Source organism: Mustela lutreola, chromosome 14 (assembly GCF_030435805.1).
Source record: "Mustela lutreola isolate mMusLut2 chromosome 14, mMusLut2.pri, whole genome shotgun sequence".
Classification (NCBI taxonomy): Eukaryota; Metazoa; Chordata; class Mammalia; order Carnivora; family Mustelidae; genus Mustela; species Mustela lutreola.
In genome coordinates this window covers 4,014,874-4,038,465 of record NC_081303.1, presented here as the reverse complement: position 1 = coordinate 4,038,465, position 23,592 = coordinate 4,014,874, and the positions used below count along the sequence as shown (strand labels likewise).

Below are 23,592 nucleotides of genomic sequence, written 5' to 3'. Positions count from 1 at the left end.
TATTGAGTATTTTTCATAAATTTGAAATAGTTTTTGCCACTATGGATTGTTGCACATATTTGTCAAAGTTGTAAGTCTTTGGATAACACCAAAATGTGGAAATGTTTGTATGAAATAGTCCTACATTAAAAAGCGTAACATATCTTACGCATGTGAAAAAACACAACTACAGTCATGAAGAATTTTAAGTAACATAAACGTTTTCAAGTTCAATATTTATTGGGACTTCTTTGTTTGGCAAAAAAAATCTAAGTTTGGCTGACTAAAACGACTCACGGGGAGACTAAATAGTGTTCACAAGGTCAATGCTAAGCGCCTCATCACAGGGAACACAGGGACTGAGCAGGGAACAGGCAGACTCGGGAAAGTATAAGTGAAACTGGAAAGAGCTGACGATTTCTAGGAGGTCTTGGTCCCACAGCTTTGGCCATTCAGGGGGATGGCTGCCATTTTGTTTTCTAGGACTTAAGTTAACATTTGTCATCTGTCACAGCTACCTAATAAAAACAGTACTACGTAAACATCCCTATAAGGGGATTATATAATCTCCTTATCGAGCTATCCAAATACTTCGACCCACAAAAATGAGGCCTGGAATGTCTTAAGAGTCCAAGGAATGTCCTTCTTTCAACGCAGACTTCGGATTTTCTTCAATAGTCTAAGGTTAGTACATTTTCATTGGGAGCATTTCTGTTACATTATGCTTCTTGCCTGTAGGTAAGTATTCCATAATGATTCTGATCTTCATGTTGATTTAAATAGAATAAATATTGGCTGTGTGCTACCATACAGCAATCCCCTTCAGTGATTTTTAACCATCATTCACACATTTCTCATTGATATTAAGAAAAATAAGGCTTTTTTTCTCCCTTTATCAGAATATCCTATTCTTCTAAAATTCATGTTTTATACATATTTTAAATAAAAGCCATCCTTTTATTCCAGATCTGATTTAAAGTATTAATGTAGAACTATATAAGCTCTAAGCCCTTTTTGAAATGATAGTTTCTGTTTTAATTCTATACCTGGCCCTTTTCTAAATCCTAAGAATTGTACAAAAGGTATTTAGAGTGTATTAAAATAACATTAGGAAATTTATTTTCTGCTTCAGTGATCTTCAGTGCAAGAAGCTATAGTCAGAGGAAAAAAATGTAAAACCGTTAACCTTCAGTAACGAAAATTAAGAAAATTTTAAGACAATCTACCTCAAATTATAAGTCTACAATATAATGAAATAATTTGGCTTAGGTTCCAGAGGCAACAGGACATCAGGAACTATTAGGTTGCATCTATTTACTTGCTCAATCACATCTCCATTCAACCAATATTTATCCTGCAAATGCCATGTTCGATGGTGGTAGAACAACAAATACATCCATGGCTCCTGGTCTCAAGAGGCTTACGATGAAGCAGGAACACTCCGTCTCTACTTATTACGTTGATGAGTTGTCAATTTTCACCACCTGAAATAACCTCTTAAATCCACCCACTTCTATTTCCCTCAACCCACCCAGCCCAAGCTATTGTTATGTCTTCCACAGTCCATGGCCAGACCTTCCTACCCACTCCCCACCTCAATCCCTTCTTTACAAGGCAACCCAAAGGATCTGGGGAAAAAATTCAGATATTATGTGACTTTCCAGCTTAAAAACTTCCAAGGCGTCTCATCATTCGTAAGGTCAAAATCCTTGATCTTTAAGGAGCTTTTTTCTCTCTGTGCTCTCTTTGGCCTTCATTCAGTTTCTTCAACTCAACTCATTAGGCTCAGTCTTGCCTCAAGACATTAACATGAGCCTCTGACCACCCAACTCCAAGTCCCGCCCAGGCTGTGACCCGCGTCCCAGGTGCTCTGCAACTCAAACGCGTCCCTGGATTTATTCTCTTCAAAGCCTGGAATCTGCACCTGAGCGCTTTTCCTGCTTGTTTTGTCCCATTTCTTTATGCGTAAATATCCTTCATGAGGGCAGGTACCATGAGTTCCTTGCTAACTGCTTTATCCTTAGTGCCTAGGGGAGTGTCCGCTATGTGGTTGTTCAGAAAACGCTGTTGGGAAATGTCCGGTCAGTTAAGAGCACAGCAGCAGCGCTGAGCAGCGCCTGGATTCTTCTCTCGGAGCCCCAGTCTTCATCTCTAAAATGGGGAATGTCAATAAAACACTTCGCTCAGGGCCTGGGAAACTACAAGTACTAACAAATGTTCACTTTTATGATGACAATGATCATCACCAAGGTTACCGTCCGGACAGAAAGCTGGCCTTCAGGACGCGGGAAATTCTAGTGACGGCCACGGGGACGGTCGAACTAGGGAGCGCGAGGCTGGCCGGAGTCCGTCTGGTTTGGCTGAGCACTTTGGCCAGTTGGAGTGCGCAAAAGGGAGGCGGGAGCCAAGGTAGGGCTAGATGCTGAGAAGAGCTGAGTGGTGGGTAAGCTGAGGGAGAAGAACCTCGAGTCTGGTGCCATCCAGATTAACAGCATTGAGGGAAGAAACAGGAGGGGAGAGAGAAAGAGAAGCTGACGTATTGTCTGTGGGCTGGGCCGGCGCCAGGCTAGAGCCGCTGCTGACTCACCCAACCGAGCGGGGTGTCCGTGGATAAAACCACTGTGTGGAGCGTATGGAATATTCTATTTGAGGTTGTTTGAATGGCTGTATTGCTTCCCCAAATCCTTAGTGAAGTACTAAAAAATATCCTTATGTTATTATTTTGATAGAAATCAAAGGATCTGTAAGATCATCCATCAAATACAAGGGAACATATGCACAAGCTTGCATGTCCAAACTGTCCTCGCCCCCATAAAGAGATCATCCTAGACTTGGGGCACACACACGGGCAGAATGAAACTAGGAAAAGGCCTATCAACTCCCTAGAAAAGAGCTCAGGGCCGCTTGTACAGGGAATTTCCAAGTCTCGGGTACTAAACCATGATCCAGAAGGTCAGCCACATTGGGGCAAACCCCGTGGGTGATTAGTTATAAACTGTCTAACCCTGTAAGAAGACAGTTTATTTCTTTTTGTGTTACAGAAAGTCCCAATCTTCAACATGATAGGAGAGGATAACATATAGATTAATTATGTCTCCTATAACCACTCTGTATTAAAAAGACTCTTTGAAGATAACATGCATGGAAAAAAACACTGCCGGAGACACAGGTGGAAACTTCTCTTTTAAACTCATTTATCAGTAACATTACAGGTAACATTATCGTTGTTTAGAGTAATGGTTCAAAAAATGCAGTGCACAGATGCTTAAAGGTTTACACATCTGTCTAAAATTCAAGGCTGGGCTAGATAGAGCTGTTCAGAATAGGGAGAAAGCAGGAAAAATGCTGGGGACTTAACACTACAGTCATGCCAACTCTAGCCTAAAATTATTACAGTGTTATCATGCTACTGCATGATATAAACATGATACAAATGATACAAAAATCACATTTTTGTATTATAGCCTCCAATTCTTGGCTGAGGTGGTAAGAGAACCCCAAGTAGAGGGGGAGGCAGCATGGCAAGTCTCACTGAAGGAATGGGATCTGAGTTCCCTCTTAAAGAGTCTGACCTTTACCATTCTCTGTTTAAAAACAAAACAAAACAAAACAAGATCCACCCAGATACCAGATCTTTGATCTCACAACACGAAATGACAAAAAACTGGAAATTAGAAGACGTGTGAGTCAAAGAATGGCTTTTCAGTGGGAGGGCACAGTTGTTCCTTGCCGTGGCAACCATGAATATATAAATGTGACGCCTGAAAGTTTATAAGACCACTTATTTATATATGATTTCTTAGAGTCCTAGATTATCTCTTGGAGGGGATTTGGTCAGCCAAGGTCCCCATTCAATAAGTAAAAAGCAAAGAAGTGAGGCCCAGAGAAGACGGACTTGTTCCGACACTGGCATCTGTCATAGCAAATCCACGTCCCCCCGCCCCCAGAGCTCGCCATGCTCACCGTGCCACGCGTACGGTTTATAGGGTCTTTTGTTCAACTAATGTCATCCTGGAGAACAGTTCAAGCTATTGTTCTTCAATCTCGGATAGATTTCGGAAGTAATTTATATTTATTACTGACTTAATAAGTTACACGAAATCGTATCTATTCATATGATAGAACATGCTCTTTATCCAGTGGCCCGTTAATAGAATGAAACATACCAACCTAATTACGCAAGAAAGAAGGAAGATGGCAGAACACAGAAAAATGCAACAATCCTCTATGAAAATTCGCAGATAAATTTGTCACAGAACAAATGAATGAAAATACAACTAGCGTAATGATACTTACTGTGTCGCACTGGCTTGACGAAGATAAATTATCCCGGAACAGTATTTCCAGGGACGGTGATGCTGACGTGTGTATTAGACAGATACCATGGGAACAAAGGACAAGCACTTAATTTAACTACAAATTGCCTCTAAACACTGAGTGAGAGTTGAGGCTTATTTTCACCAAGCTATAGTCTAAATTGGGGGGTTTTGAGGTTACCCACAGAAGCATGGTCCGGCCACATGTACTTGAACTATAGCAGTAAGACCTTTATGGAATCTCAGCAGCATTGAAAACATTGCTGCTAAAAGATGGGAGTCGAGGGTACAAATTCAACGGGCCAGAGCCTCATCACTACTTCCGAGCCCCACCTTCTAGGTCTCTTCCTGACCTCCCTTGCCCGCGTCCTCCCTCTGGCCTCTGCTCCCGGCCCACACTACTGTTGGTTGAACACGAGCAGAAAGCGAGGAACCGTCCTGTACCCTCCCTCCCGACTGGACGGCAAGCTCAAAGGTGGTCTGCCGTGGTGGCGAACTCTGGCGAGAGAAACAGAGCGGAGCAGAGGAGGACAGTGACGGTGCCAAGGAATGATGAGGTGGGAATGGATGCGGATGGCCCCAATGGAAAAGGGCTCTTCCCCAGCGACAAACAATTTGAAGCTAGGGGTCATTTGTGAGTCAGACATTAATATTTTGAGAACTTCCTCGCCCGTTTCTGGAGCACCATTCTAATGAGGAACAGTAGCTAACAGCTGCAGTGTGGCTGTATGAGGCCCATCAGTTTGCTACCTGCACTAAGAGCTCCTCGCAAGCCACCAGGATGAGCCACCACCTTCTCTCATCTGGACCACCGCTACGGCTCGTCCCCCTCTTCTACTCCTGCCACTCCGCTCCTTCCACACACCCGTTCCTTCCCACACATCATGCCCAGCCCAGCAGCCAGAGTGATCTTTCTAAAACATAAATCCAGTCATGTCCCATCCTGTTGGAATAAGCCAATGATTTTCAGTCGTCCTTGAAATAAAATCCAAATGATTGGCTGGAGCCTGAGAAGTCCCCACCCGCTGGTACCTCTGATTTTATCTCCTACCTCTCTCCGCTATGCTCTCACATTTCAGCCGCAGGAGGCTTGCTGACTCTCGGCCTGGGTGGTGGTGGTGGTGGTGGTGGCGGAGGGGGTGGGGGCTGTTTATGCTATGGTTCTCTCTACCTGGAATGTTCTTCAACAAAATCTTCTACCCAGATCATCATTCCAGCCTCTGCTCTGATGTTTGTTACCCCAAACACCCAATCTAAAGATTCTTCCCCTATCACTTCATTTTTTTTTTTTAAGATTTTATTTATTTATTTATTTATTTGACAGACAGATCACAAGTAGGCAGAGAGGCAGGCAGAGAGAGAGGAGGAAGCAGGCTCCCCACCGAGCAGAGAGCTCCATGCAGGGCTCAATCCCAGGACCCTGAGACCATGACCTGAGCCAAAGGCAGAGGCTTTAACCCACTAAGCCACCCAGGGGCCCTGCACCCCCATCACTTTCTAGGTCACCACCCTATTTTATTTTTTTTTTAGAGCACTTAATATCTGATATTATCTCATTAGTCTCTTTGTTAGTTCCACAGAACAACAAATTTGTCATTTTTTTTCTTGAAATGGTCTAAACTAAGCAAACAACCCTCTCTTAAACTTCTAAATCACGCTACTGTATTTCAGGGGTCATTCCTATAATAACCTGCCCATGCCCAAACACCCTCTACACATCTACGTCAATACAATGGTCTCCAGCACTCAGTTAATATTATAACCGCACACATTTATTTTCCATTTGTTATAATCAAGTGCTCATGAGGGCACTGTAGCCACCGAGATTTTGTAAAAAGTCATCCTGAGTTTACAGAGGACAGGAAGGGATAACCAGTGATCATAAGGTCACCAAGCTCTCAAGGCTCCTTCCTTCCCTATAGGGGGCATTGAGAGCCTTCTAGTGGCCCTCTTTCAGGGCCCACACAGCCCTACAAGAGAACCCCAAAGCCATATTCTAACAGTAGCAGCTAATCCTATCGTCTTCAGAGCCCCTGATACTAATATCCAGGAAAAGATAATGACGAAATGCCTGGAACTTGTCTTCAGGCCTCTGTGGGACAACTCCGGCATCTCTGGGATTCTTCCCTCCACTTGTGATTGAAGACATAAGCTCTGGAGCCAGATGGCCTGAGTTTGAATTTCTGCTTTACTACCAACTAGCTAGGTGACCTTGGGAGGTTAGTTATCCTCACAAACACCAAGTAGTCTGCAATAAGGGAACCTTATTTTTTTGTTTGTTTAATTTACTTCTCTGAAAAAATGGGGATCGTGATAGCATTTATCCTTAGGGTTCTAATGTGGATTGAGTTAATTAATTTATATAAAACACTAGCTATTATTACTATGAATCCTCAACAAAATCTTTTGCTTTCCGTAGAATAGCTGATAAAGGCCCCCAAACCAGTATGTATTTAAGTATACAGAAATGATCCTCGAAATCCTTGGAAACGACCTATATCTAAGAGAAGATCTCTTAAGGCAAATGAACACAGAAGAAGGAACTTATTTTCTCTCTAGGGAGGCATCTCAGAGCCCCTGAAGCTGTGGTGTTTAAACACTGGACCTTCCCACACAATGACAGGGATTTCGGAGCAGCCAGCACAGGAAAGAAGCCATTGCTAATCCTCAGACCCTCACAACGACCAAGTCCATATTTGACGGAAGTCAGTGAAATACAGGACATAAACATTTTTCAAAAGCATTTGTATTGAAATCTTCTTTGGACATTTCTGTAAGATTTTATTTCTCTTACTGAAGAAAATGTGGTAGTCATCAACTGATCATCTAACACTCTGTTGTGCACCAACCACTTGGGAAACAGAAATACCTATAGAAGACATGAAACTGTAACTAGAACAACCGACAAAGGCAACTTGTAGTGCTTTCTAAGAAAATAGTCAAGCCAGGGTTGGAAGGACTTTTAACTCTGAAAATCATGCCCTTTAGAGCCAAATAAAACTGAGACAATCTCACCTGTAAATAGCTTTGAGATCATGAGGTATTCTTATCTGATGTTTGTATACCATGTTATAAGCACCAAAAACTACTCAGGTCAGACCAGAGGTATTAAATTTTCCAAAACACAGTTAATTTCATCCATGATTTCCCAAATTAAGCAGTATCATTTTATAGCACTCTAAGGGCTCCCAAAGATGGATTCAAATTTTTGTGCTTTTATACCTATCAGATTGAAATGAGTAGTAAGTCATAGCACCCAAATTATTAACATCTAACAGGAACCAGAACAGCAGAATTATCATAATTCTTGCTTTCACATAGCTGTCAAATTTTCAAAGAACACAACATTTGTATAAACTCACTTGAGGACTATATGATTTGGACATTTTCAAAAGTCTGCCATTTGAGACAGACATTACAGCAACAATCCCAAAATTCTTCATTAACTTTGCATCAGTGCTATTTTCATTCTTAAGATGCTCTCTATCCTTGGGTCTTTTCAACACATTATTTAATGAAGACTGCTTTCCCTCTCTTGGTATCTCGCCATTATTACAAAGACGGAGATTTCCAAAAACGAAGTCCTAACTCCATGTCTTCAGGTGAAGAAACATGTGACAATACAAAAGAAATTTAAAAAAAAATTGAGGGGGATGTTATAAAATTAAACATCTATGAGAAAAAAAAATCCTTCTTCAAACAAACACCCCAAGCTAAGTCTTACTGAAAGAGAACCACTCATGTCTTGAAATTGTGTATCACAACAATATCAATTAATTTGAAATGAGAAGCACTTCAGTAAGAAAACCCTGCCATCCCCCGTGACTTACCTCATCGTCTTTGTACCAGGACAAGCTCTCAGCAGTAAGGACGAACCAGTACCCCTTAGAGCCTCCCTTCATGATGCCGATGTTGCTGATGGTTAGCCAGCCCTTGCGAATCACCTGCGAGAGAGCACAGTTTGGCAGAGATGCTTAGTTTCCCGTGAGCCAATGGAGAGCGCAGGTCTTGCACCAAGTGAAATTAAAAACAAGGTATAAATCACAGTAAGGGATGATACTGTTTCCCCAAAGCCCAACTTCTATTAAGCTACTCAAGATAATTTATCTTCCACCAGATCACCAGAGGGAAATCTGGACCCTTAAGTGGATGATGGAAGCAAGACAACTGAAATGGACAGGAATTAAACGAGGCCCTGGTAGGCTTGTGCTGAGGCTATATATGGCATTTTGCTGCTATAATTAAGACACATTTAGTTGATTGGATGAACAATAATAAACTCTCCATGCCCACTGCCTCTTCGGCTTCCTGTGCCCTGGTCCATTTGTTTGCCTCGTTTGCATCTTGTTATTATTTCCACAAGAGGCTGGCCGCCAAATGGTGAAAAGAAGAAACTCAAGTCAACCAATTAAGTTCCTTTTTAACAGCTCACAGCCCTGAGTAAAACTGGATGAGGGCAAAAGCTGAAACAATGAGTGAAAAGTAAAATGTTTGGAGCTTCTTTATGGTCTAGATTTATCCGTCTACTTCTGGCTATTATTCATCGTGCTAACAGATATGCAGCATCTTCATGAAAATGTTTAAACTGCTTTTAAATGTTAAAACATTAATAACTCGGATTACAGCTTTGATAGAAATTATTTATCAATGGCATTTAAGTGAAAATCTATTTTTTTCTCCTAGTTGCAAAACTAAATTCGATTTTTCCACATGGCATAGTCTACCTTCTCCCCTACGCTAGATAATGTTTGTTGTCATAGCACCCAAATTGAAATACTGTTTAGAATTAGAGTATACTGTCCTATATACTAAAAATCATCCTGTGCCTAAAGTGCTCAATATCCTAGAGATCCTGAATTAAAAAAAAAAATTACTGGATGACTAATGCATGTCAGATTCTAAATAAAGAGGAAATACCCAAATAAGTCCCGCATCGGGCTCTCTGCTCGGCGGGGAGTCTGCTTCCTCCTCTCTCTCTCTCTGCCTGCCTCTCTGCCTACTTGTGATCTCTCTCTGTCAAATAAATAAATAAAATCTTAAAAAAAAAAAAAAAAGATTTTTATAAAATATTGATAGTAAGTTTCCCTGTTGAAGACGAAACGTCAATCCTAGGGAAAATTGTGAAATAAGCCAAAGTTGTCTTACTGATCTTCAAGACGCTCTTGAAGAGCCTAGAAGATACCTCAGAAATACCTCAGAAGAGCCTAGAAGATAAACAAACTACTACATCCCCAGGCCCTGCCACCCTGGACTCCCTGTTTCAACTTTTCCCAGGTGTCCACTCTCCTTTACAATGCTCCGTAACTTCTGTAGGCCTCCATGTAGAACCTCACTCTCTCCCTACGGCCGTTCTCGCAGTTGTTCAAATTACTCCGCCCTCTTCCTCTCTACTTCAGAAAGAAGGAAACCACACTTCTTGGCGTGTGGTTTCTATCAGCTATATTATCAGTGTGGTCTGTTCTAAAAATTCAGATTCTTGGACCATCACCCATTCAAATGAATCAGAATATGTACATGTGAAACCCAGAAACCTATAAACAGCGTCCAAGGTGATCATCACCCACCCTGAAGTTTGATGGCCACTGCAGGCACACCTACAAGCACACCTGCAAGCAAAACTTCACTCTGCTAGAGCAAGTAACCTCCTCCGATTTCTAGTAAGAAGCAAGTGGAACGTTCATTTCACGCTAACACTGTTATCGACCCCATGAGCTTCTTACAAATAGCACACTAATCACAGTACTAAAATGAAAGTATAGTTATTTTATCCTGTATCTTTGGAGACAAGGATGTCCCCCAGCTACTCCATAAATACAATGAGCAAGTCACCATCTAATTCTCTGGTAGAGCAGTCCGGTGCCAACAAGGAGAGCCATTAATGCAGTTCGATGAACATTTCTAAAGAACCTGTCATATGTCAAGATGAAAAAAGCACGATGATGCCATAATCCCTGACTACAGGAATCTTATATTTTTGTGAGGAAAACTGAAAAAATATAATTTCAATCTAACAGTGTAATAAGAAATGTATGTCAGGCAAGAAACACTTGACACAATTCAGGAAGTTGTCATAGGCTTTCTTTGAAGAGATGATAGCTCAGAAGAGCCTAGAAGATAAACAGAATTAGGTCAAGAAGTAGTTTGTTTAACTATTTGTTTAACTACATGAATAACAACAAACAAAATCAAAATATGAAAGACCCACTAAGCACAGAAAATGGGAGGTGGGAATGAAGAAGTTGAGGTTGGGGAGGCAGCTGGAGTAGAGTCAGAGTGGATCCGGGCTCATGAGACCCCAAATTTTAGTGACCTCACCCCTCCCAGTAGTACTAAAATAAATTTCAAGTACACATGTAATTTTATTTTTAAGTTATATACGATTATTGTGTTACTAAATTATGTACATCATATAGAAACATACAGAGAATTTCTGAAGTCTGCATGAGGATAAAATAAATTTTTATTTTGTGGGAAAAACACATTTTATGGCTTATATTTACATTTTACTATTGACTTCTCAGAGCAAGGGTGCTGGCATCAAGATGTATATTAAATATTAATAAATCTGACTTTTTATTTTCTAGATAAAAATACATATAAGAATGTTCTACTATGTCTTCCTTTATTCTAGTGGATTTTACACACTCTCTAAGGCTGAGAAACAAGACTATGCAAGCTACTGCAATAACCCAAATGAGAAATGAGGTGTGAACTAAAGCCATGATATAGTAAGGATGAAAATAAATACTTACTGGAGAAACACCTAGGAGATTAAATCGACAGAACTAATAACTGGATAAGAGAGAGATTACTAGAGGTAAAGACTCAAGAACTGCACTGGACAGGAGCCACAAGTCACACAGGGTCACTGTGCCCTACTGAGTAGTTTCAATTCAAACACTCAATGAGTTTAAGATGCCATCTGGATTTTGAAAGGTTAGTACCAAAAAAAAAAAAAAAAAAAGCAAAATACTTCATTAAGTGTTTGCAGATTTATCATAGTAATATTATGTTGGATATATTGGGGTAAATTAAAATCAATTTTTAGTAATCGTTTCACTGTTCCATTTTTTTAATGTGGCTGTCAGAACATTTTAAATTAAGTATGTGGTTTACATTATATTTTTACTGAATATTGTGCTGTTCTAGAATGATTCTGAAACTCCTGGGGCTACCACCTCAGAAGGAATAGAAGAGAAGAACCAAGTCTTGGAAAGTCGGGGAGTCGGTGATGAATTCAGCCAAAGCCATGTTGAATGTGAGGTACCCTTGGGAAATATACATAGAAGTGACCGACCTCTGAAGCAAAATGGCAATGTTAGGACTAGAGATGAAGACTTGTAAGTCACACGTGTGTGTGTGTGTGTGTGTTCAGTTAAAACTTTGAGTGAAATAGCAGTGGCTCACAGTGGAATCCAGGGAAATACAAACATTTAGAAGTGGTCAGAAAAGAGCATGAAAAGGAATGTCAGAGAAATTATAGCAATGAGGTCATGGAAGCCAAAGGCAAGGTGAATTTTAAGGACAGTGTGGTTGGGAGAGTCAAATTCAACACAGACAGGGACGTGGAAAGTGCAATGCAGCCATCGGAAGTTCTTCAGCTAGGCCAGCTGCGCTGTGATGATGGGAGAAGTCAGAGTTCATTGGGTTGAAAGGTGAAAGGAAAGTAAGAAATGGAGATGATGACTGAAAAGAGCTCTAGCCATGGGAAGATGAAAGACAGATAAAATCAGAATAGACACAGGACCAAAGGAGGTGATGGTGTTGTTGAGGCTATTTTGTTGTTGTTTGAGGATTTTTTTTTTTTTTTTTTTTTTAGTATAGAAAAGAATTGAGCATTTGGGGTTGTCTTTTTTTTTTTTTTTTAAGTATAGAAAAGAATTGAGCATTTGGGGTTTTTTTGTTGTTGTTGTTGTTGTTGTTGTTTTAGTATAGAAAAGAATTGAGCATACCTATTATTTGAGGAGACATAACAGTACAAAGTAAGAGCTTGGTGACAGAAGAAAAATGATAGGAGGATAAAGAAGATAGGAATGAAGGATAAAGAGTACAGAAAGGGACTATCCTTCAACTGAAATGGAGCGGCCTCATCCTGTGAAGCTGGGGAGGCTGGGAGAGGTAAGGGCAGGTGCATGACCTTTGTGAGGAGAAGGGTAGAAAGTGTAGATAGGTTATATTTGACCTTTCCAGTTTACTTCATCAGAGCAGAGACTAAATGATCTGCAGGAGAGCAAGGGTGAGAAGTTGGAAAGAAGGCTTAATGAGAGCGCTGGGACCATCAGTCCTTGAAGGAGGGGACACTGGGTGGCTCAGTCTGTTAAGGGTCTGACCTCTCCTCACACTCTCTCCATCTCTAAAATAAATAAACAATATCTTAAAAAAAAAAAAAAAAGAAAAGAAAAGAGAGCTGGAACATAACAAGAATTAGTAAAAAATGATTGGGAAAACATAACACTATAGAACTCCTAGAAAATAATATAGGAGAAAAAATCTAGAAGACTTTGGGTAGAATGACACCTGTCTAGACACAGCACTGAAGACACAACTCATGCAAGAAGTTATTGATAAGCCAGAGCTCATTAAAGTTTAAAACCTCTGTTCTTCAAAAGACAGTATGAAGAGAATGAGATGACAAGCCACTGACTGGGCCAAAATATTTGTAAAAGACATGGATGATAAAGGACAGTTACCTAAAATATACAGAGTGCTCTTAAAACTCGGTAAGAAGAAAACACACAACCTCATTAAACAAATGGGCCAAAGACTTGAACAGAGGCCTCATGCAGATGGCAAATAAGCATATAAGATCTTCCAATCACACACCATCAGAGAAATGCAAATTTAAATGAGATACCATTACACACCTAATAAAATGCCCCAAATCCCGAAAACTGACAACACCAAATGCAGGCTTTGGAGCAAGAGGAATTCTGATACATTTGCTAGCGGGAATGCAAAATGGTACTGCCACTTTGGAAGACGGCTTGGCACACTCTTATGAAACTAGATATATTCTTACCATGTGATCCAGAAAGTGTTATCCTTGGTATTCACCCCAAGGAGTTAAAAACTGAGGGACAAACATGTATGTTTAAAACAGCTTTATTAATAATCGCCATAACTTGGAAGTAACGGAGATGTCCTCCAGTAGATGAGTAGATAAACACACCATGGTCATCTCGACGGTGAAGTGTTACTCAACAGTAAAAAGAAATGAGCTCCCAAGCCATGAAAAGACATAACGGAAACTCAGATGCATACTGCTAAGTAAAAGAATCCAATCTGAAAAGGCCATACAGTATAAGATTCCAACTAGAGGATTTTCTATTAAATTTCTATTTCTATTAAAAGAAAAAGTTAAACTGTGGAGACAAAAAAAAAAAATCAGTGGCTGAAAAAAGTGAAGGTGGGGCTGGAGGAAGTGATAGAGGATTAGGGGTTTTAGGGCTAAAAATAATCTGCACGTTATGAAAATGATGGATGTATGTCATTACACCTTTTTCCAAACCCACACAGTGTACAACTCTGAGAGTGAACCCAGAGGAAACTCTGTACTTTGGGTGATGATGCGTCACTGTACCTTCATCCTTGGTTAAAAAACAACAGCAACAAACAATTCTGATAAGTTATGTTGGTAATGGGGGAGGGTATGCATATGTGGGGCAGAGGGAAATCTCTCTACCTTGTTTCCATTTTGTTGTAAACTTAAAAGGGCTCTAAAAAAATTAATTCTTTCAAAAAATGATTTACCGCTGGGAATCAAGGCCATGGCTCGCAGGGACACGGCTGGCACAGCTGAATCATTCTTGCCAGCAGTGCTCCACATACTTCGATGGAGAAAAAGAGAAGATAAATGGGAACTGATCCAGGGTTCTGAATTTCAAGGCCCAAGTAACCTAATGCACGGGTATAAAGATGCTGATGTTTTGGGGCAAGGGATTAATTCAGGAGATCGTGCACTCAATCTAGGCCAGGTAGAGAAATGAGACCAGGAGGGGTTTAATAGAAAGATAAAAAATGAAAAGCTGAAGAGATTGGAGATGCCCATGAGGTTAAAAAATAATGCAGAAAGCATGTGAGTGAAGACAAAAATGATGTTTTGGGGACTTAAGATGGTGTGAGGCAAGAAATACCCCATCCTGCCGGTACCATTGTATTAATCCCTCAAAGACGTGCCATTATGTCTAGAAGGGCTGAATGTTAGAGCTAGTAGATAGGCTATTTGGTAAACATGGATTAACCCAGTGGATATATTCAAATGGACTGTATGGAAATTGTAAGTTACTAATAACAGCTAAAATGAAATATGCAAGGAATTGACAAAAAATAATTAGATAATTAGATACCACAGCCTATGAAGCTGCAGCCATTTGCACAGCAACAGGCTTCCTCATTTGGAGAAAAAAAAAAAAGAAGAAAGTGACAGCTCGCAGGTTGTGAATGCACAAGGCCACAGCCCTTCATGGGCAGCCACAGAAGTGTGTTCATCACTGAATGCTGTCAGCAAGTTCAGTTGCTGTCATAAAATATTTAAGAAGCTCTGGGCTCCTCCCAGCCCTTTCTGGAGGGGAAAAAAAATAAGGAAGCATATTTGCCACAAATGGGCTTTTTGTTTTCCCAATGACAATCAGTACAAAATAAGAATGAAGAAAAAGCAATTCCTGGTATACTTTTTCACAAAGAATTGAGGGAGAAGCAGAAATCATGAAATCAAGGTGAAACAGTGGAATAAGATAGGAAAAGGCAAGCATTCAGGAAACACGGTCAGAATACAAGAGGTAAGAATGCGGAGGGGAAGTTAAAAGAAAGACAAAGGAAAATAAGTGAGAAAAAGAAAACAAAGACTAACTGAAACAATAAAATTTGAAAAGAATGATGAGACAAATGAGATTGATTATAGGTTCTTTTCATAGAGAAAGATAGACTATAAAATGTCAATGTTTGCATTCAAATTTAAAATTACCAGTAACAAAACAAAACAAAAGCCGCCAACATTCAGTAGAATAAGCATTTACCGCCTCTTGGTGTTTGAACATCAAATTCTGTTTTGAGTGTCCCAGGAAACAAGAGCCAATGAGCTCCTAATTACAGGACAAGAAGGGACCTTCAGAGACGAAAGGGCATGTTCATATTTGTAAGGCTTGAGGCCAACCCGTTTAAAAAATTTAATGCCATAAAATATCACATAAGGTTTTTTGGTTTTTTTTTTGCCAGGCATAGAAACCCTGAAAGCAACTGTTAAGACCAGGAATGGGCAAAGTAGAACAGCCCAGTCCCCCTCTCTTAGTGGCAAGCCTTCCCTAGAGAGATTTTAGCCGGTTCCCTCCATGCTTCGAGAACCAGGGAAGGCAAAACCTGTATGTCAGGAATGAGTTCGGACCTCAACATCTGTCCGACACACCGGATGGTAAAATTAATACACAGACAAGGAACAAAATTGTGGGGAGAAAACAAAGTACATGTGGAAAAGTTCTAATGTGGCCAAGGCTTTGGGCCTTGAACTTTGTGAGCAGGGCGTTTTAACCTTGGCCTTGCTTACGGTAGACCATACACGTTCTTCTCAGCTCTGCAGCTGGTTTTTGACTGTTGCAGCCTAAGTGGAGGTTGTAAATCACAAACTGCTGGATATTTTGATCTTGGTAGATTATAAAAGCTTACACATAGGCTTTCTCCCGAGACGAGCAGCTGTTTCTATAATGGTAAGTGACATGTTTGTTCGCCACGGATAAACGCAGTAGAACCTCCCGGGCCCGCCAAGGGCACAGGCCAAGCCAACCACTCCGCTGCTTGCGAGAGACCTACCTTGGCGAGCACAGGCATCCTCGGAATACAGTCCTCTCCTGGAATTTGGGGGGCTGAGAGTTTTCCAAGAGCGCCTGAGGCAAGGACTCCCCCAGGGCGAGAAGAGTCTTTCCACCTATAGGTTTGGTAGGCCTCAGGCTGGAGAATGCGATCTGCTACTTTTAAACTAAGGCAGGTGAAGCCAGTACCTGTCACAGAGCCCTCGTGAGCTTCCAGCTTTAATTTATTAGGTCCAGGAGCAGGTGAGATGTAGGAAGACTGACATGAGCTTCAAGCACGGTTCAAGAGGGAACCGTGGAGAACTGACCTTATTTACAGACTCAAGGGTCAGCAGCAGCCCAAGTCGTAACGCTGGCTCTGGATGAATTATACAGGCAAGAGGAAGCCTCCTGAGGAGGCTTAGGCTTTTAGATCAAGAAATGATGTCACAAGAGGCAGGAAGGGAACCAAAGGCAAAGGAAAAATTAGGAGGTTTTGAACATGCGCACAATGGAGGGAGGTAGCTCAAACAGGATCCCGTGACCAGGGCTGCCACCAATACAGTCCTAAACCTCGTAGAAGACAGCAACGTTTCAGCATTCTTCTCTCAGACCACACGTCTAGATGGCTTTCCCCCTCGGTGGATTAAGTGCACAGTCGCAAAAATAACTTCTTAGGGAGACAATCCCCCCAATAAATGTACAGTTCACAACTTAAAAAAAATGTTTGACAGCCTGGTAGGACTAAAACCAGGAAGGTTTCCTCTGTCCACCCCTCTCTCTCAGATAGCCCTAAAGGTCTGCTGTAGGCAATGGCCACACCTACAAAACAGTACGGTCCAGGCACAGAAACAGACACACAGAGAAGTGGAAGGGAAAAGAGAGCCCATGCCTTTATGGTCAATTAATCTATGACAAAGGAGGCAAGAATATACAATAGGGGGGAAAAAAAAGGTCTCTTCGACAAATGGTGCTGGGAAAACAGGACAGCTACATGTAAAAGAATGAAACTGGACCACTTTCTTACACCACACACAAAAATGAACTCAAAATAGATTAAAGACCTAAATGTGGAACATGAAGCCACAAAAATCTCCAGAAGCAGCACAGATAGTTTCTCTGACATCAGCCATAACAACATTTTTCTAGATGTGTCTCCTAAGGCAAGGGAAACAAAAGCAAAAATAAGCTGTTGGGACTATGCCAAAATAAAGAGCTTCTGCACAACAAAGGAAATAATCAACAAAACAAAAAGACAACCCACTGCATGGGACAAGATATTCGCAAATGACAAATCTGATAAGCAGTTAGTATTCAAAATACATAAAGAATTTCTACAATTCAATACCCAAAAAACCACAAATAACCCAATTAAAATGGGCAGAAGACATGAAGAGACATTTCTCTAAAGAAGACATACAAATGGCCAACACACCCATGAAAAGATGCTCAACATCTCTCATCATCAGGGAAATGTAAATAAAAACCACAATGAAATGTCACCTCATACCTGTCAGAACGGCTAAAATAAAAAACTAGACGTTCCTGTCTTAATGAATTTGGTTGATTTGGAGATAGTGCTGAGATTATCCTTCGTGCCCCATCTTTGCTTTATTTCCAAAGTAAGGAACACAGACTATTTCAGCTTCCGAAGCTCACAAAGAACAACCCATTTTTGTCGAGGCTGGCGCAGGCTGTCGCGGCTGGAGGAACCCCAAGCCCACTGGACAAAACCTTCTTTGCCTAAAGCTGAGAAAGGATGAGTTGGGGACAGAATTTAACCTGATGTTCCGTAAGTATCTTGATTTTTCAAACTTCTGCAGGGATATAATCTGTGGATTTGAACTTCTGACAACGTCATGGTGGGAGGGGGTTCATGTTTGCATTAAGGACATGTCTATTTTGTTGATATTTTATTACTGACTCTTAATATATTAGAATGTTTTATTGATGCTGTATGATCACTGCAGAATCTCCACAGACTGCGGGAACGATATGACCGGACATAATTTCAAACAGAAAACAAGATAAGGACTTAAGTACAGACTGGTTGAATTCTACTGAGGTACTGTTTGGATTATTTCAGAGCCTTCTCTCCATTGGAGGTGCGTGGGGGATGCCCACAGAGCCAGGGCAGCTTGGGAGGAGTGAGCTCTAGGAGGAGAAGCACTGGTAGACTGTCGATCTCTTTCCACAGAGGAGGCCAGCCAGGCTCCTGGAGAACCAGTGGCTAAACCATTACACCCAACAGAATAAAAAATGGCGGAAAGCTTAAAAGAATATAGCCAAGAGCGTGTGGGGGTGGAGTAGCTGTTGGGTTGTTCACTCACTCATTCCTCCCCCAGGAGGAGTAGAGTGACTTCTCAGATTGGAAATCTAGAAGTGTCATCAGGACCTTTCTCTCCTCCAGGCTCTCCCTTACTCATCTTGGGAGTGAGCCTGCCCACAGGGAACACGCGGCCTGAGAGAGGAAAGAAGGGGCTTATTATGCCTGTGGTTTCAAGGTTAATTCAGGAAACCTGTTCAAAGATCTTTCTCACCTAAGACACTTGATAAGTCAATCGACTATATTTACTGAATGTCTCTGATGGACCAGGCACTGTGCTAAGGACCCTGGCCCACCAGTCACAAATGAGGGCCACCCTGACTGGGCCAGATGTTTCTTACCATGGAGTGACATCACGTAAAAAAATAGATTTTCACATCCAGTCAACTAATCATGTGACTGGGATAAAGAAGCTGTGAACTATATCTAAGCTAACTAAAAGAACAAAATGAAGCCATAAAATTACCACATACTTTATGATAAATTTTACATATTCAAGACTTTACAGAACACCACTAGGAAGGAATCAGCTGAGTGACATTTGTGTGCTTTCATGTCCTTTCATGTTCACCTTTCTAGAAAATCAGAATGCAGAATCTCATAAGTATCCAAAATAGGCAAAGTTAAGAGTATAATTTGGGTCCATTTCTAGGAACTCCAGAATAATGGCAGTAGATAACATTTATTGAAGGCTACTCTAAACCAGGCATTGTGCTAAAAGTACTACAGCTATTTTTTTCTTTTAATCCACAGAGTAATCCTTTGACAGAAGTAGTATTTTCTTCATGTGACAGATGAGGAAACTGCAATCAGGCTCCTATTTCACCGCCAAGTACCTGCTTGTAGCCAACAGGCCTTCCTCACAGGACGAAGCATAAATAAAATTTATAAATAAGTAAAATGTATTTATCATGGCAGTTGGTCACTTTGCTTACCTTGACTCAGCCTCTTGTATCTGCATGAAAGAAAATCTGACCAGTGGTCTGATTTCAGAGCCCAGCCCTGAACCCACAACAGACGCAGGGATGTTGGCTGGGAGTATCGTTTCTAACAGAGAGTAACTGGAAACAGCCTGTTTGCCTAAACGGGAACTGGGTAATACAGTTTGTCTAAAGTCAGATAACCCACTGACATTAACCCAAACTGAGGAGGCAAAATGGGTGGAGGGAGACGGGAGATAGAGGTCGTGAGTCACGCAGTGAGATGTCACGAGCATAATGGGCACAGCGTCAGGAATGTGGTCAGTGATAAGACAACAACGTAACAGGGCAGGTGAGAGCTACACTGGCGATCATGGCATAAGGTATAAACTTGTCAAATCGCCTACGTTGTATACCTAAAACTAATGTAGCATTTTGTGCCAACTATACAAAAAAAAAAAAAAAAAAATAGGGTCAATGGCCAAGGTTCAGTCTGTATTTAGGCCAATATTTAGTCCATATTTAGGCTTCATTCTGGTCCGTGATTGCAGAATATACCCAATCCTTGCTAGTCATATTACAAAATAATACCAATAATTTCTTGTACTTACCCTAGGTGTTAATTAAAAACAGAAAAGATGATATTTGAAATTTTTCTCTCCTCTACTGTTTTAGAAATTTAATAAATTCTCAAGGTTTCTTATAGTTAAAAAAAAATGAGAGCAAAACACCTAATGCGTGACATGAGAAAATATTTTTGCCAAGGAGTGCTAATATTAGACGGGTCGCTAGAATTAGACTGTCTGGGATTGTCTCTTAGCCCAGCACCTGCTCGCCGGGGACAGAGCGTGAGTCCCTGCCTCAACTCCCTCACATGTAATGTGGGAGAGTAAGAATGGCTGTAACACAGTTTCTGTGAAGATTGTGAATTACTAAATATAAAGGACTTAGATCAGTGCCTATTAGTATTATTACGTAAGCACTATTTGTTATATTTGTTAATGTGAGGACAGAAAAAATACTAATATATACAGCAAATGTTTAACTATGATTGAAAATAAGTGGTGAGGGGCACCTCGGTGGCGCAGTGGGTTAAAGCCTCTGCCTTTGGCTCGGGTCATGATCTCAGGGTCCTGGGATCGAGCCCTGCATCAGGATCTGTATTCAGCGGGGAGGCTGTTTCCCCCTTTCTCTCTGCCTACCTCTCTGCCTACTTGTGATCTTTGTCTGTCAAATAAATAAATAAAATCTTAAAAAAAAAAAAAAAAGAAGTGGTGAGATATAAAGTTATATTTATTTCCTCTAATCTTCCTGTATTTTCCTTTTGCTCCTATGATATTCATGCTATTAAAAATGCAAGGTGCCATATTATTGCTTGCTTAAAAGAGGCAATTTCTTGAGATTCCCGTAACTGGGTAATGAACGCAGCATGCTGGAGGACAGAGGAAGATTATTAACTACTCAGCAGGGAAATAACCCCGCAGCACAACATAAAAAGAAGTCATTCTGCATATTACATGGGAAATCACCATGATGAAAGAAGCCTGTCTATTTTAAATAAGGAACTGATTTGATGACTGAAAATATATTAATGGTATTCAATAAAACTGATCGAAAATAAGGAAATGATATTTAAGACCTGAGTCAAATCCCCTTTTTATTAGAAGATTACAGCTGCCAAAAAGATAATGACTTTCTGGTTTCTCTATAAAATCTAACCTTTCCCTAGCAAAACTGACATGAGTTTGGATCATAACCACATAAAGAAAACTTTTTTTAAGTTGAATTCCAAGCTATTGTTTCACGAAATGACCTCACAAGGGTGACCTTGAGGATCCTCCTTCCCACTCTGTTTCTAGGTTCCCCAAACCTGCAAGGACTAGTTCTCGGTGCCTCCATCCTCTCCCATTCGTCCTGCCCCATAAAAGCAACTGAAACCTCTTTCCATTGAGACTGGCTTCCAGAACATTAGGCCGGGCTCACATAACGAGTGCATTTTTCATGCGTCTGTGGCTCAGCGGGCTGTTGTACTATCTTGATTTCCAGAATTACTCCTGAAGAATTTCTTCCCTTCTCATTGTATTCCTGAATTTGCTCAGCGGCCTATTTATGCATAGTTTCTGCAACATGTACTACTATTTCTGAAGATTCACTAGGAGTCAGCTGTTCATTCTCAGAGTTTACTCACCCAAACCTCAGCGGGATCCAGGCCATTAACCATGATGAAAATCAGGGCTCTACTTTTTCCACTTTTTTCCTTTGTATCTTTTCCATGTGCAGAGCTTCCTTTGAAGTTAATAAGAGCCCTCCATGTGGAAAAGATTCCAAGTGATACAAAACAGAATGAGAACTAAGCTCGTCATCTATTTCTCACATTCAAGGACAAAAATACATACACACGAAGTCAAAGATACAGCGTAATTAGCAAGGTCTGAGAACAATGTGGGTATCTGACAAAATAATTCAGAGAGCTTCTTCAAGAGAGAAAAGAAAACACATTTATTAGAAAATTAATGAGTACTTTATATGTGTCAGGTAGCACAGTGAAAATACAAGGATAAGCCCACAAAATAAAAATAAAAAATAGGCTGGTTCCCCAAGCTTCAGCAGAATAGACCCGCAGCAAAGACTCACACAGGTAAATGTACCATTACAGCTGTGACTGGTGCCCCAAGGATCGGGTCCGTATATTAAGAGAGCTCAGACATGCACGGGGTATAAAAAGAGATGCACTTGAAGATGTTAACACTTGCCCTAAAATATGAAGAGTGTGGGGTGGGGGGGTGGGGGATCAGGTGGCCAGAGCACAGAAAGCCAGGGTAGGCCCCTGCAAAACAAGTCTGGAGAGGAGGCAAGCCATGCGTGGAGGAAAGCCAACGTGTCAAGTCTGAGAGGGGAGGATGAACCTCAAAGCAGACACGAGTGGCGAGGAGCAGGAGAAAACAGAGAATACAGAGTCTGTACAACCCAAGAGACATGAAGGTTTCAATAAGACAAATGGACTGAGAAGGTCAAACACCACTGTGAGGGGAAGTGAGATTCAAAGTAAATATATATATATATATATATATATATATATATATATATAGTCAAAAAAGACCCCTCCAAAATTGATTTGGGTAACGTGGAGATTACTGAAGAGGTAATATTCAAAATATTTAACAACTAGTATGGCATCAGCCTGCCAATCCGAAAGGCATGGGGGTTCCAGTGCTAGAGCAGAGCCCTGGAGGCCCCCTTCTGCACGGGACCTTTGCCTTTTACTAAGGGGGAAGTTGGGGGGATTCTGAGAAAGGAGCTCCAGTGTCTCTGATAATAGGCAGGGTCTTGGCTGGGGAGGGTGCAGGGAGCAGCCAGTTAAATAACTGGTATAAAAGTGTTCACTACTGGACAACCAGTGCGGCTCGACCAGCACCCGCTGGCTGCAGAAACACACCAAGCACCATTTCTGTGGCTGGACAGAGAGGGGAAGTAGCCAGCCTGGAACGCGTGAGTGACTGACAGAGCAGACGGTCTCCCAGGCGACTCTGATTTCGTATGGATAAATCAATACCCTGACAATGTCTTCTAGATGCAGAAAACCATTCTTCCAAAATTTAAAAAAAAAAAAAAGAATTGGCCAATGGAGAAAACATATATCAAACAGATCTATTAAAAAGATCCTGGCGATTTTCTCACGAAGAGAAGCAACAAGATAAGTTGCTATTCAACCCGTCAGGCTAGAGAGTTTTGAGGAACAAAGTGCCTAACACACCGCCTAACACACAGCCACTCAAAAAGTGGTAGCTGTTATTATAGATTCTAATATGATTGTTAATCAGTCAAATATGCCAGAGAGTGACAAGTAGAAGTTTAAATACATATTACAGTTTCTGGGCAATAGAACACTCTATGAAACAGAAATCAATCTATGATACTATTTTAGTGACTAATAAAGACAGTCCTGAGAATCTCTTCCTTCTCCGGACATTTCTTTGGTTCCTTATCTGAACTTAGTACTTACACCATCTTGTTTTGAATTACTTGCAACTATGTCTGCTTTGCTTCCAGTTTCCCACTTAGACTACAGCTTGGTTGAAAGCTTGGGCTTTCCGAATTTGTATAACAATTCTGGAATTTACTAGCTGTATGGAACTTACTAGCTGTATGAACTTGGACAAGTTAGGCTAACTAATCCTCCTTTTTTTCTTCATCTGAAAATTGGAGCTAGTACTCCTAACTGAAATACATACCGTAAGTATTAAGTGAGAAGAATGTACATAAAGTACTCA

The 23,592-nt window shown here is 40.9% G+C and overlaps 1 protein-coding gene across 2 annotated transcripts in view; it reads right to left on the bottom strand.

Moving 5' to 3' along the window:
- Positions 1 to 23,592, bottom strand: part of DNM3 (dynamin 3) — a 533,795-nt gene that overhangs the window by 236,324 nt on the left and 273,879 nt on the right. For both annotated transcript variants that reach the window (XM_059147002.1, XM_059147003.1), the window contains one exon: positions 8,126 to 8,239. In XM_059147002.1, the coding sequence (XP_059002985.1) occupies positions 8,126 to 8,239 (114 nt within the window). The remainder of the gene's footprint in view (positions 1 to 8,125; positions 8,240 to 23,592) is intronic.